Below are 14,303 nucleotides of genomic sequence, written 5' to 3' on the forward strand. Positions count from 1 at the left end.
AATTTATTTTTCTTCTGATACACAAAAGAATGTTTATTGCATGAAACACCGTTTCACAAATGCTTGATAGTACATTTGATCATCATTTAACTTAAAAGTTTTTTAGAATAATATCATTTTTGTAATGTGCAGAGCAAGACAAAATGGTATCTTCATATCATTTTGTATAGAAAAATAGTAATTTCATATAATCATGCTTCTTGTAATTTTTTAGAAATATCAGGGCTTGCTGATTGAGGTAAAATGCTCTAACAATTGAGCATTTTAACTCTTAAAAATACTCCAAAACTTAAAACCCATCAAAGTGTATGCTGACCTCAAAACAGAAGAAACAAAGTAAAGTGCAAACTGAGGTAAAATGTGGGCTCTGCAGCATATTTTAACTATAATGTTAATAGAGGTTTTTTCCCCATAAAAATCTCTTTTAGGGTTTCATTTGCTGATTTCTTCCCTATTTTTTTAATGCAGAGTAAAATAATTTTTAATTGTTTTAAGTGTCCTTGTAGAGATCTGAAATTTGATCTTTCTATTAGAAATGTAAGCATTTCAGTACATAGTCAATCTTGTAAAATCAGCTATTTTGATTGTGTAATAGCTGAGTTTACAAGACACACAGATGTGTACAGTCATGAATTGGACTATTGAATCCTCAAGTGATTAGTAAAATCTTCACCTGCCAGCTTTGAAAAAGCAAGTGTGTCTTCTGAAGCTTTCTTTAGCCGTTGGGGAGTGAAGATTTGTCAGATAAATTATTGGGCATTACATGTGATTCCTGATTTTGCAAAGGCTCATCCACACACTTTACTTCACACGTGAGTGGTTCTTTCAGTCTGTTGGCTTCATTTCTATACAGAGATTAGATACATGCATCAATTTTTTTCTTTTTTTTTTTTTTTTTTTTTTTTTTTTTTGGTACTTCAGACCAAAATTTTGTAAGAGTTGCATGTCCACTTTCATTGCCAGAAATATGTAGGAAATTATATTTAACATTTCTCTTACACTTGGAATTACTTTAAAATGCTACTTTTTAGTGTTGTTTGACTTCATCTCCTGCGTAAAGGGTTCTTTGTCTGAATAGACGTGATTGCTGTAATTTAACCAGAACAGTTTAGAGAGATCATTTAATTCTTAAAAGTGCACATTCTTAGAACTTGAACGGGCTGTGGAGTGTTGGTGTTCTTTGAGAATACCTAGGGAGGGTCTCAAGGAAAATCTTACTGTTGCAGCTGTTCTAAAGCTTTTTGTCATTGTAACTGACAATTAATTTCTGAGGCTAAAAAGTGGTGGATGGCAACCCCTATCTTGTTTTATTTGCCTGTGTTTATCAGTAGTTTCCAAATATGATAAAATCCTTAAGTCTTCTTTTAACTTGTGTCATATTACCTGAAAATACTTCAGTTGCTATTTAGAAGCGATTCTGACTGTAGTCAGTCTGTTTACCTCCCTATGTCCTTTTTTAAGGAACTGTGATGTAACTGTGTTTTTGTTGAGCTCCTGTTCATGTATTTTTGCTGACCATACCAATACATAAATATGTATTCCAGAATGTATTGGAGAAGGATGGGTGTTAGTGAGGAGGCAGACAGGGGACTGCTTTTGCAAGTAGGATAGTGATACCCTCTGCCTTTTGAAGGCAAGAGTTAAGTCAAGAGTAGCAGTAAGGTGAAAAATCTCCTTTCACATTTATAAGACTTAATAACCCAGTACCTCTTCTAATCATCTGACACCAAAATATCATCTTTGTGCCTGATTTGACTTCTTCCAAATGCAGAAACTCATGGAGCTCATCAGAATCAATCTCTTAAGACTGTTCCAGCTGAGCTCTCCGCAGCTTGCCGAGGGACGGCCACAGCCCTCCTTCCCCTTCTCTTCCCTCACTCTGCAGTCCCAAGCAGAAGCTTCCATACTCATTCTTTTCCGTGTCTTAACTCCAGATGCCTAAAAATTGCTTTGTGCAGGTACACCTCATGCTCTCTAACCCCACCTATGTATGTGCTTTTAATGTAGAGGCAAAAATTTTTGAAGCCTAATAGTCAGCTCTGGATGGAGTTGTTAAGGTTATAAGAGTGATGTGACATAAATCTTGCCCACAGTAGTGATGCCATATCTTGTTTTCTTAGAGGTGTAGAGTTATATTTGTGAGGTTTGGAAATACTTGAAAATAGGATTTCTTCTCTTGTATGTGAATGTTTCCTGTGTTTGAGGATAAATAAACTTTTCTTACATTGAAAGTTTTTCCTAGTTCCTGTCTGATACAATTATCTCAAAAAAATTAAGGATTTCTGAAAGGCTTACTACTATAACATATGAGTTTTCATGCTGTCTCAAAAGCCAATGATTTTGTATTTCAAGATTTTTAATGAATTGTTTAAAAAGTATTTTTTCCACTGTGCCATTAAAAATGTCATCAGTGACCTGCATCAGAGACTTCAGTGAATTTAAGTGCTTTGAGTGCAGCTCAGATAACAATCTGTTCTTTGTTCATATATTTTAAGTACAAATGTTTGTAGTGTATGTGCAGGTGTATTTTATATTAGCGAAAAAATCAGCTTGAACAGTAGGTGTTTATAATTAAGCAAGGGGCTTCTATTTTGGGGCTATGTTTAGGCTGTTGCAGAAATGTCACTGCATCCTGTTATAAATCCCAGTTTTATGTTAAGAACTAGTATTTCATTAGTTAATATCTGACAATACAGAGCTGTCTCACATTTCTTCCTTTACTGTTTTTATGTAAGTAATACAAATAAAAAAAACCCAAACCATTGTTTCTTGTCCCCACTAATTCTTACACCGTTGTTTTTCTCTAGTATTTGCGAAAATTCATATTACTACAGTATGGGAAAGTGACTATAAGTTTTCTATTTCACTTGTAAATTAAAGTAAATTATTTGGCATTTAAGTACTTGGTTGTAGTACAGCTGTCCTGTTGTTTCAATATAATTTATAATTATTTCTCCAAATACTCCTATTAACTTTGCATTTGAATCACTGTTGTAATTCAGTGTTCGATATTATATTTTAGAACAAGTAGTCTCCATAAGTTTCTGAACTGAAAAAAACCCCTAAAAATACTTGATTTAAAATATGTTTGTTCTGTAATATTTTTACTGTGACTTGAGTGTTTTCTCCTTTTTTTTTCTTTTTTCCTGAAGTACTAAATCACTGTCACACCATTGTTTGAAAATAATAACATAGCTAAGAATTTTGAGAAAACTATTTAAAAATACTGAAAATTGAGAGTAAGTGTATCTGTACGGTTAAAAGAACAGAAGTTCTGACTATGGTAAATGTGCAACTTTTTGTCCATGTAGACATGCCAGGGTAAGAAGTTCTGACTGATACAGGCCACCAGTAAATCTGACACTTCTACATGTACGAAAATCCTTACCAAATGAAATTAAATAAGTCTTAAACCTTGTCAGTATTTTGAGGAAGTCAAACCAAAATTTGAATGCAATTATTTTGAATGAAATTATTGTGCAGTATGTTTTGGAGTTGCATTCATTATACAAATGTAGTTGTCTTTCTGTATACAGTTGATAACTTCTTTTTTTTTACAAACATATGTAAGAAGGCAAAAAACACTGTTGGAGAATTCAAAATCAATTATTTTGAACTGCACATGAATTTTTTTTTTTGTCAGAGCTCTGCTTGTCTTCTGACTCTGCATTTTAAATGTTTGAAGAGTAGAACCACATAAACCTTTGTTTTAAATAGAAAAATTTAAAGGTTAAATTTAAAAATCCATTTAAATACTTTTTCCATATACATTTAAGGAAACATATGAAAAATTTCTGAACGTTCAGAAACACCAAGACCAACTGGTAGCTGAAGACCGTCCCCTTCAGAAGGAAAAAAGGTAAGCTTCCAATTAGAATGAATATTGGTAGTAGTTTTCTTAATGTACTTTCATATCCTGTTTTGGCACTTCTGGTAGTTCCTTACCCCACCTGCCTTCTATTCCACAAACATATTTTCAGACTTTTGCTCCATTCCTTGTGTAATACTTGTATGGTAATTTCAGGTTGAAAAGTCTTACGAGGTATGTGTGGAATGCTCAAATAGAGGAGGGAAAGCCCACCTATTTCTCTTACTCTTTAATCTCTCTCTGCTCCTTTCAGTATTCTTTGCTTTATAAAACTTCTGAAGTGTGATTTGAAAATAAACAGAAAATATCCAGAATTCTATGTTTCTGTATGAAACATATATATACTCATATATATGAATGGTTTATATATATATATATATATAAAAAACATATATTCTGTATGAGTTTTTCTAATTATGTCTTTTATTAAAGCATTTTGAAAAAAGGAGGTAAACTTTTTATAAGAAAACAAGGGCTTTTAAAGTACCAACTGCACTGTTCCTGATGAGAAAATCCTAGGACCTAAGGCTGGGCTATTTAAGAGTCTTTAATTACAGTTCTTGAATATTTTAACATACCAATATTTAAGTTGAAGAGTATCAAAATACTTAATTTCACAAATTTTTTTCTAATATCTTTGAACAGAAATCATCAAAACCTAGTAATTTTAGAAAAGCTCATTTGGCTGGAATTCTTGAGTTATCACCACTATTAGTAATTCAATTTAGTTTCTCTTTTTCCCGTTCGGCTTCTCTGGTATGCAAGCTCTTCAGCTAGTTAGCCACTGGACAGAAAAGGTCCATGTCAACCAGAAGCTATGGGAGATCTACAGTTGTTGGTTTCTTAGTGCATACAGTCAGAATATGCTTTTCAGTGTTGTTTGTTCCTCTTGGATTACTCTTGATTTTTTTATTTTGAGATTTCTTGCAAGGATTTTCTATTAGAACATTAAATTAAGCAAGCGTTTAAAAGAAATGGATACAGCTAGGAGGTTTTGGTTTTGGCATTTACTGCTTTTCTGTATAGTTACTTTTTTCACAGTCCCAAGTTGTTTTTGTCTTTGTTCTTCCTGTGTATTTTCTAGCCAGATTTATGCGTTGCTCCAGGAGCACATCGTGTTGGTTTGTCACTTCTTCATTTCAGCCATTTGTTATTTATGTTAGGAAGAGAAAGGATTAATTTGCTGAGATTATTTCAATTTCTTAAATAACAGAAGTTCATGTTTCTTCATGATATAAATAGCATCCTGTGACCCACAGAATGTTTTATTACAGATTCATACTAGTTTCTGAGCAGACAAGAGAACAAATGAATTTAGTTTCTTGATGTATGCTACTGAAAAATAACCTGACTCCTTACAGAGCTCAGCCAGTGGATTTACTGATGTGAAAAACGACCTAAAGCTAGTCAGAGATGAAAGGTTTTTTTCCGTGTTAGGTTTGTAAAGCTCAGAGAATTTAAAGGATTTTTGAGACTTACTTTCCACACTGGATATGGTACTTCCTCTGAGATTAGTCTGGATAGGATAATTTATCTCCTAAGTGTAGGTAGAGGGTTGATAGGAAGGACTGTTGTTTTGGTGTGAGGGGCATGGGGTTTGTTGGGGTTTGGTTTGATTTGGGTTTTTTTCCCAGAAAATAATCTATTGTGAATACATTCTGTAATATTAACTGTAGGGTTAGGACCTGCTCTGAACTACTTCAAGTTTATAGGTTTTCACATGTAAGAAATTTTATCCAGTTTCATTAGAAGTAGCAAGTAACAGTGTGTAAATGTAAGTATCTACTTCAGTCTGTCAGGATTGGAATCTTTTTAAAATCATTGTTAAAATCTGTTTGGTTTCTAAATAATCGTTTCTCATGTCCCGGCTCAGAAAAGCACTAAAATACATGCTTGAGAAGTAGTACTCCTTAAAAACACCTTCAGGAGTGTTTTGCTGAATCACAGCTTCCTTAATGCTGCTGAAAACACCGTTTCTAAAAAACCTGAGGAGTTAAGAAGCTAGTTACATCTTTGCCTTAAAATTACCTGATAATGTTGGTATGTATATTTATGGTGATGTTCTGTTTAGTTGGTCACTTCATATCATATATATTTCAAAGATTTATTTCAAGCATTGGTTTTTCTTTGTGTTAGCATTCCTGTACAAGGCTGTTTTCTTAGAAATTTCGGCTTTTTCTATCATTAGAGCAGTTTCTGTGCTGAGCAGCTCAAGATTACACAGTAGATAGAGTACAGGGCGTCACTGCCACGTTAGTACTTTGACTATGCTTGCTGCTAGTGCAGTTCTTTATATTGATCAGAAAAGTAAAGACCAGAGGCAAAATAATTTGATTTTAACATTCTGCCTTTGATTTTGCTCTTTGCTGCTAGTAAACCAAATTTTTCCTGGCAGCAGGCTTTTAAAAGTAAGTCCTTAGTTGGAGGGAAGATCACTTCCTATTACAGTATTACTCTAATTCAATCTCAGACTTCAATAATATGAATAATGCATAACTGATACTCATAATGCTCATGTGGTTAATTCAGTACATGAAGTTACCATACCTTTCAAAAGGCAGATCTTTTAAAAATCAACATAGGCCTTCACATGTTTACTATAGGAATGTGATCTGCATTCATTTGTAATGGAAAACGTATTTCTGAACGAAGGCTGACTGTATGTGTGGTCTTTTGTGATGTAACTCTAATTGCATGGTTAATTAAAGGAAGAATATATGTGATATTTTAAACAGAAACCTGGCTGGCAGCAGATGGCTGACTAAGATTGAATTGGAAGAAATGTTGTTAGAAAAACTGTCAGATGATGATGTAAGTAATTAATCTTTCGAATCTTAAGGAGGCTTGTGTCTTAAAAATATGGACTCTGGGTGCGTTTTTGGGTACTGGAAAGGTACTATGCAGAAGCAAGTGCTCTTCAAAAGAGTTTTCTATCTTCTGATGAAGTCTGTATATGTTGACAGCACTGTCACATTCATGTTGTTTTGAAGTGACTTGCGTTGATATTTTTTATCTAGCACAATACAGAACTCTTAAGAACTTTCCATTGTTATTAACATAATTTAGTTTTTCTCATGATAACATTGCGAGACCTAGAGCACTTGTTCCTTGTTATCTAATTATGTGGTCAGGAATGGGGTGTAATAACAATTTATTTTAGAAAGAGTCATTTATTGTAGTTACAGATGAAAAATGGACAGGGCTAGAACCTCTGTTACTAATTGTAGAGAAGGGGTAAATATTCAAGATGGGGAAACGCTATGGATTTGTACAATAGTAAACCTGCACAGAGTTATTGAATCCTTAGGATGACATGGTAATGATAGAAAAATCACAGAAGGCTTATTAGAAATAAGGAGTCCTTTTTCTTAGTGATTGGCTACAGGATCAAATATCAGAAACAAGACACAAAGCTGTATAGATCTGTGGTTTGATACAGATACCTCCTGTTATGTTCTCCTTGTTATGAATATGGTGGGAGAGAGGAGGGTGTTGCAGTTTCCCCAGTGTCTGCAAACTGTATCACTCTGTAGGTTTGGAGTTGTCCTTTATACCTATCTCTGGGGATAAGACTATTCATCCTAATAGTCATACACTTCTTTCTCACTCAGAGCTTTTCCCTACAGTCTTCTGAAGAGCATTAGATTTTGTAAGAGCAGGTTTAGTCTATGTGGCCAGCTTTTGGAAGCTTGAATATGACAGTACCAGAGAATGTAACTCTATTTGTCTGAACATACCAAGTGTTTTCTCACACAGAAGCAGTGTTCTTCAATCTTGTCTGTCCTGTGGACAACAGCTTTGCAAAAATAGCATGCAGCAGCAAACATGCCCTTTACTCACTTGTCATGTGGAACAGTAGCATGTGATGGCTTCCTTGTCTGTGGGGGATGTGAAAAGGTCTCGAGCAGATTGTGGTCCATAAGCATAAGTTAGAAGTAGTTGTTGTAAATTCTCCATCCTGGTAATATCCAGAAGACTTTATCTTGTTCACAGTAGAAGCCATTATGACTTCAGTGCTTTCAGTAGCTCCTGCATTTGGAATGGCAGTTTTTCCTCTCCGAGTGCCAGGTCTACTTGTACAACCAGTTTGGTGTTCTTCACTGTTTGGTTTTAGTACATTCTACATCTGTAAAAGTACAACTTAAAAAAACCCCAACCAACCAAAAACCAACACCAAACCCTTCTACATACTGGCCTCTCCCATGTAAGACCACAAAGCCTCAGCCTATAGTAAAGAGCATTGTTTAAATATATTTGAAATGTCTCGGTATAAGCTGCCAGTCTTACCTTCTCAGACTCTTATCTTTTGCCACTGCAACAAAATTTTCAGTGGTGTTTACATTATTAAACAAAATCAGAGCTATTGGGTTTTTTTCCCTTTGCCACTCTCCAAGTGAAAACTTTGGAAGCTTTCTACTTCTATCATCCCTATAATTTCTACATTTTTGTATTTTCATATTTCTGATCTTCAAAGGCTTTACCACGTGTCTGTGTCATATTGTTAGGTAGAAGTAGTTTTCAAGTGATGTCGGAGTTCAGGGACTATCATTAAGTTACAAGACAAGTAGTAATTTTGTGCTAGAGAAGACTCTGGTAACAGAGAGAAGAACAAATACTTTCAATAACCACTTGTAAGTAAAAAAACCTTCAAAAATCAGGTTATGATATCTATATGAAAAATCCATTTTTGATGGTATGATACCTTTATATCTGGTGACAGCTGTCTGGGGCTCCTGGCAGTTAACACTTGGTAACAGGACATCCCAGCTTTTGGCACAAATGGGTTAACACAGTGGTGGGTACTCTTTAATCACATGTTGAAGAACTTTGGAGGGAGATATAAGGGGGAAGGAGAACCACACAGTAGTGAAGGATAATTTATTTCAAGAGGTTGCCCTTTAAGTCAAGTATCTCTTGAATTTTTAAATGCCTTGATTGTTCAGTTTTAAAGGAAATCATAAACATTAAAGTAACTCAGCTTGAACAGCCAAAGATAGATAAGCATTTCTGTATATGTTACGAAATATAATCATTTATGAGATTCAGTTCAGTGAAATAAAATTATTTCCAAATCAGTGAATATGCTGACTTACTAAAAATCAGGTGCAAATCTTTTCCTTTTCCTATTTTGATAAAACAATAATAAAATAATTAAGACATCCCCCCCCCCAATGTTTTCTTTTTAAAAGTGAGATGAACTTCATTCTAATACAATAATCCTTTATTAAAAAGGGGTTGGTTATGCTTTGAAGTAAAGTTTCACTGTTTTGCGAAGAAAGAACTAGGTGTCTTTAGTCACACAGAAAATGATGCAATTTCATGCTGTTCTTAAATCAGCATGTAGGTGCAAAAGTGTCATCTTGTCAGAAATCGTCAATAAAAGTGAAGTAGGAAAGATTCATTAAATAAAAATAGAAAGTTTTCGCAAATGCAATTACGCTTGTATCCTTTAATGAAGTCTTGTTGTCTTACAGTATTCGAGATTTATTCAACTCTTACAAAAATTGGTAGCATTGCCTTGTGCTGACATCGAGGAGAATTATATTCAGAAGTTTTCCAAAGAAGTTCCTGTGCAGTTGCAGAAGGTGGTGATTGAGCCCTTGCAATATGATGAGCGGGGAGTGGCCTTCAGCACTGGGGAAGGTAATAATTTCAAGTTGATTGGTAATGATGCAGACTTCTTTTCTCTTTGCACTGCTTTCTTTATAGTATGTACAACACTGCTAAAGTGTCACTGCTTCATTTTATATGCTCATATATATGTATGCTGCATGTGTAGCTGTTAGTGATGTTACGGAGCACCAAGTTAAGACATGGTCTGGTCAGAAAGTACAAGTTTTTGGCCCAGACTCTTACCAGCTGTTTTTATATGTATTTCTATACAGTGGTACCTCTGTAGAGAGGACCCCGTTGTGTTGCAAGTTGTAGGATACAAAAGGACTTTCGTTTTTGGCCAGAGCTGATTGCTGAACATAAAGAGTGGACTGCAGGAGCACAAACATGTATGAAGAATTCCATGGATATAACAGTGTTGTTGCTTAGTATAAAAATGGCATGCTTAGGCTACTGGGTAACCTTTATCATGACCTTTGTAGGCAGTCCAGCAAAGGGGAACTTGGAAGATGCAAAGAATAAATAGCAAGGCATTTGGATATTTACAAACAGCCTAGGAAAATGTGAAGAGGAAATTCCTAAATATTATGGGACAGAGGTCTATAATGGGATATTGATCATTCATACTGAGATGGAGGGAATGTTAAAGAAAAGCCATGAAGGTCTCTGTATCTTCTAAACACAGGCTGTTACATTTTCATTGGAGGGACACAGTTGAAAAACAATATGATACAGGATATGAGAGATTGCACAGAAAAAATAATTTGGCAACAACATGTATAGGAAAGACTGTTGACTTTCTGGACAAAGCATGTGTGCACACTCACTTTATGCTGTACATTTAAGAGGAATCTTAGAGATGATGGGTATTATGCAGCAGGCAGCTGATGGCAATAAGAGCAAAGGTCACAGAGAATTTGAGGGGCAAAATGGCTAGAGAGCTCTGCCTTACCTGGGTGGTCTTCAAGATTGCATGACAACAAAGATGTGAGAGCACCAAACCGTGATTTAATTTGCAGTGGTTTTCAGTAGTATCTTCAGAACAGTAGTTAATGAAGTTTGATGAGCATGCAACCCATGTGATTTAAGAAAAGCCACCAAGTTTAATAAGTTCAAAACCAGTCTTGTTTGTGCCCCATCACCCCCAAAATGAAGAAGAATGTCTTATTTGTTTCATAATTCCTTTATCAGAATGATTGCTTCCTTTGTGCTGAAGGAGATTGGTCTCCCAACCCACGCTTCTCCCCCACTTAATAGACATTGATGAAAATATATTGAAAGATAGTTTTTCTTTGTTTGCTTTTTTTTTTTTTTGTTACCTCCGCCTGTAAAACCAAACAGCTGGCACTGTATGAATGTGTTGAGATTTGTTTAACTACTTGGGCACTTGGAAGTTCTATATAGTATTGAAACCTCATAAAAATTTAGTTTAATTCCTTTAAGGTAAAAGAAAAACTGCAAGAGCTACTGCAGTAGTTTATGACAACGGGACTGGAAAAATTACAGTGAATGGAACAGACATTTTACATTACTTCCCAGTGCTGCAGGACAGGTGAGAGCACTATGAAATGCTGTATTTTTACTGTACTTAAATTATTCCAGCAAAAGTAATGCCATACAATTATATGTTGGTGCTGCGTTCCACACTGTTGATTCTGTGTTCTTGTCTCTGTATAACTATCTGTTTTATAAAAATGTCTTGCATTTCCTCCTACTTTTCAGGAGTTTACTGATAGGCAAGCCTTGCTCTGTGCTCCTTGCCCCACCTTTTCTGAAGGGATGCAAAAACCAAGAGCACAGACTGTTTGAATAGTTCAGATTTTAGTCCGCTTAGAAAGGACTTGAAATTTGTTTTAAAAATAAATAATAAATATTATCTTTAAGTGCTTCCCAAGAGATTCGCAAATTGTATGCATGTGTATTTACTCCCTGGCATTCAGTAACGTAGTGGAAGCAAACAAGGTGAGGCACTTCATGTAAAGCTTCAGATTTTGGAGGATATGCACAGTCTGGTATAGAGAAGACTTCTCATAAGGCTGACATAAAGTTTGTATTCCTAATGTGTTTTTTATTTTTATTTTATATTGTGATTTTTAAGCTCAAGAATAGAGGGAGAGGTTGCTCAGTTCCAGTATCCAGAGCTGATGGATCTTGGCATCTGTAGTAGAGAAGTAGTGGAATAAAAGTAGTTGTAAAACTGAACTTAAAGTATTTACCCCTGGCAGTTGGAATATGCTCCTAGCTGCTAATTTCCTATTGATTTGAATGAGATATGAACGCCTTTCTGGATCTCTGCCCAAAAGTTAACTATGTTTTTGTATATGCAATGATAAGAAATGTGCATTGCATGGAACTTTATGCACAGGAATATTTTAAATTTTTTCTTCCCCCCCCCTTAGGGAGCAGTTGTTGTTCCCTTTCCAGTTTCTTGGCAGAATTGGAAAACATGACATGGTTTGCACAGTCTCTGGTGGAGGAAGATCTGCACAGGCTGGAGCAATACGTTTAGCCTCTGCAAAAGCCTTAAGGAGTTTTGTGACAGAAAAGGAGGTGGAATTCATGAGGCAAGGTAGGAATTGAAATTATTTCAGTGTTTCTTAATGTGTTTCTGGTAATTAACAGAATTAATACAAGGATCATTAAGGATCAGATTTGAGTAAATAATCCCAGTGAAACCTTGTATATTGTATGAAAGGGATCTGCATTTATTTATAGATTGTTTTTACTTGTTTCCTAGCATCCTTTGTGTACATTTTGGATGACTTCTCAAGCATTTTTCCATCTGTTCATGACCTCTTTTAGGTCTATTAACCAGCTTACATTGCCTCAACATAGAATCACAAAACATGAATGTGTATTCACTACTAAATAAATCTGGATCAGACATTAGTGAGCTGTAAGGTACTGAGATTGTGACTTGGCTGGTCGTGTCTTGTTCATGTTCTAAAAAGTTTTATTCTCGAACACAGATGCTGGAGGGTTGGCTTTGAAGAGAGAGTAATGAGCATAAGTGCACTCCATGCAACTAGCCAAACTGAGGGAGCTGCTTTCCTCTCTTGCATTATTTAGTGTTTACAAGTTACTTAGGGCAAGATAGAATTTATTTAGATAACTGCAGGATTTGATGCTTCTCAGTGATGAGATGCCCATACTGTTTCAGCAAATGCAGAGTTATGAATGGTGAGCTTTTAACCAACTGTGCTCTTTCTGGACTAGCAGCAAGCATACCTGCCTGTTTTAAAGGCAGAACAGCTGTGATTTTTTTCACTCTACTGCCAGCAATGAAACCAAACCTGTCTTCATGCTTTGCAACAATTTTCTTTGACTGTACCTTTTCAGCACTGGCAAGTATGACTTGCTAGGAAAACCTTTGTAAATAGACATTGTAATGAGTTTGGTACCTGTCCTGAGATCAGCATAATTCTGAACATGTTTGGGACATTGCTAAATATACGTCTAAGTATATTTATATATAAATATACCACAAAGAAGTGGTTTCCAGAGTGGGAAATGTGCAACTGATCCATTAGGATTCAGTAAGAATGTGCTGTATATAATTTATAAACGAATAAATACATACATTTGGGAGTACGTGCTCAAAAATACTGTTAGGACTGCATGATCAGAAAAGTTTGGATACCACTGCTCTAAGGGCTTAAGCAATATGGATAGATAAAAAACAATGTGTGGGTTTTTTTAGTGGTTTGTAAAGGAAAGTATGAATGCAGTTCAGTTACTAAAGAGAAGTTAAAATGTTAGAGGATTTGATGACACTCCTTTCAGTGTTTTGTGGTTCTGAACCTTTAGCCCTCTAGATGTTACAAATCATATTGTTAGTGAAAGTCAAAGTTACTGGCTCAGAGATAGTATACCTGTAATATTAACCAGTAGCAGTAAATAAATGGGTGCTTTTCTGTGTTTTGTAGCTGGATTACTAACAGTTGACCCACGTGTGAAGGAACGAAAAAAGCCCGGTCAAGAGGGACCCAGACGGAAATTCACCTGGAAAAAGCGATAAGTCTTGAGCATTTAAAGAACAACAAAGTGCTACCAAAATTTCAAAACATACTGATTTATGATTTGAAACAGTTGTATGAATATATTTAATAATAAAGACTTCTTTTTCCCTTTATTCTTATTATGTCTTCTGTTTAAAAAGCAAACAACAACTCTAAAAAATTGTGGAAAATCATGGTACAATTTGATAGAATGCTAAATCTAAAATAGTTGCCCCAGTTCCAGCTTTGCATCTTAGCTCTAGTGAAATCACTAATGATTTATGAAAGTCTTGGTAGATTATAATTTCTGAAAATCAGTCTATTTGTTTAATGATTTGGCAATTTAAATTCTGAAATTAGGCAGCTCCTAACCAGGTATTTGGACATCTTCAATGTGCCTCCCTTTCTGCCTCACAGGTATCTGAGGATAAGCAACAACTTCCTACCTAAACTGTGGTGGAGTTGAGAAGCCAGTGAGAATAGTACTGACAATTGAGGGGATATTGAGAGAGAAACTGTCACAGAGTATAACCTTTGCCTGTGGATTCAGTTGTCTCCAGGATGCTTCCCCAGGTTAAGTAGGGAGTGATTCAGAGCAAGTACCTAAATTTAGGTTCTCTGAATCATCCTCTGGAGGAGTCAGTTTTTCTGTTCTTCCCCCAAATGCAGAAAGAGCTGGAGGGATTAAGCTGAAGTTGTCTTTTAGAACACTCTTCTCCACCCCTTAAATCTCAAGGGGCCTGTTCAAGGAGGCGTGTTCTGAATATGGCTAATGCACAAAGATAGCATTGGACTCTTTGCCAAATACAGTCATAACTTTTCTG

General features: G+C 35.4%; 1 protein-coding gene across 1 annotated transcript in view; it reads left to right on the plus strand.

Annotated features, from left to right (window-relative positions):
- The window catches only part of MRPS9 (mitochondrial ribosomal protein S9), a 27,310-nt gene extending 13,696 nt beyond the window's left edge, over positions 1–13,614 (plus strand). Inside the window, exons 5-10 of the mRNA XM_017737152.1 lie at positions 3,777–3,859; positions 6,604–6,679; positions 9,343–9,511; positions 10,925–11,033; positions 11,881–12,050; positions 13,408–13,614. Of these exons, the coding sequence (XP_017592641.1) occupies positions 3,777–3,859; positions 6,604–6,679; positions 9,343–9,511; positions 10,925–11,033; positions 11,881–12,050; positions 13,408–13,499 (699 nt within the window). The 3' untranslated portion in view covers positions 13,500–13,614. The remainder of the gene's footprint in view (positions 1–3,776; positions 3,860–6,603; positions 6,680–9,342; positions 9,512–10,924; positions 11,034–11,880; positions 12,051–13,407) is intronic.
- The last annotated feature ends 689 nt before the right edge of the window (positions 13,615–14,303 follow it).

The sequence above is a fragment of the Corvus brachyrhynchos genome, unplaced genomic scaffold, assembly GCF_000691975.1.
Source record: "Corvus brachyrhynchos isolate BGI_N302 unplaced genomic scaffold, ASM69197v1 scaffold83, whole genome shotgun sequence".
Classification (NCBI taxonomy): domain Eukaryota; kingdom Metazoa; phylum Chordata; class Aves; order Passeriformes; family Corvidae; genus Corvus; species Corvus brachyrhynchos.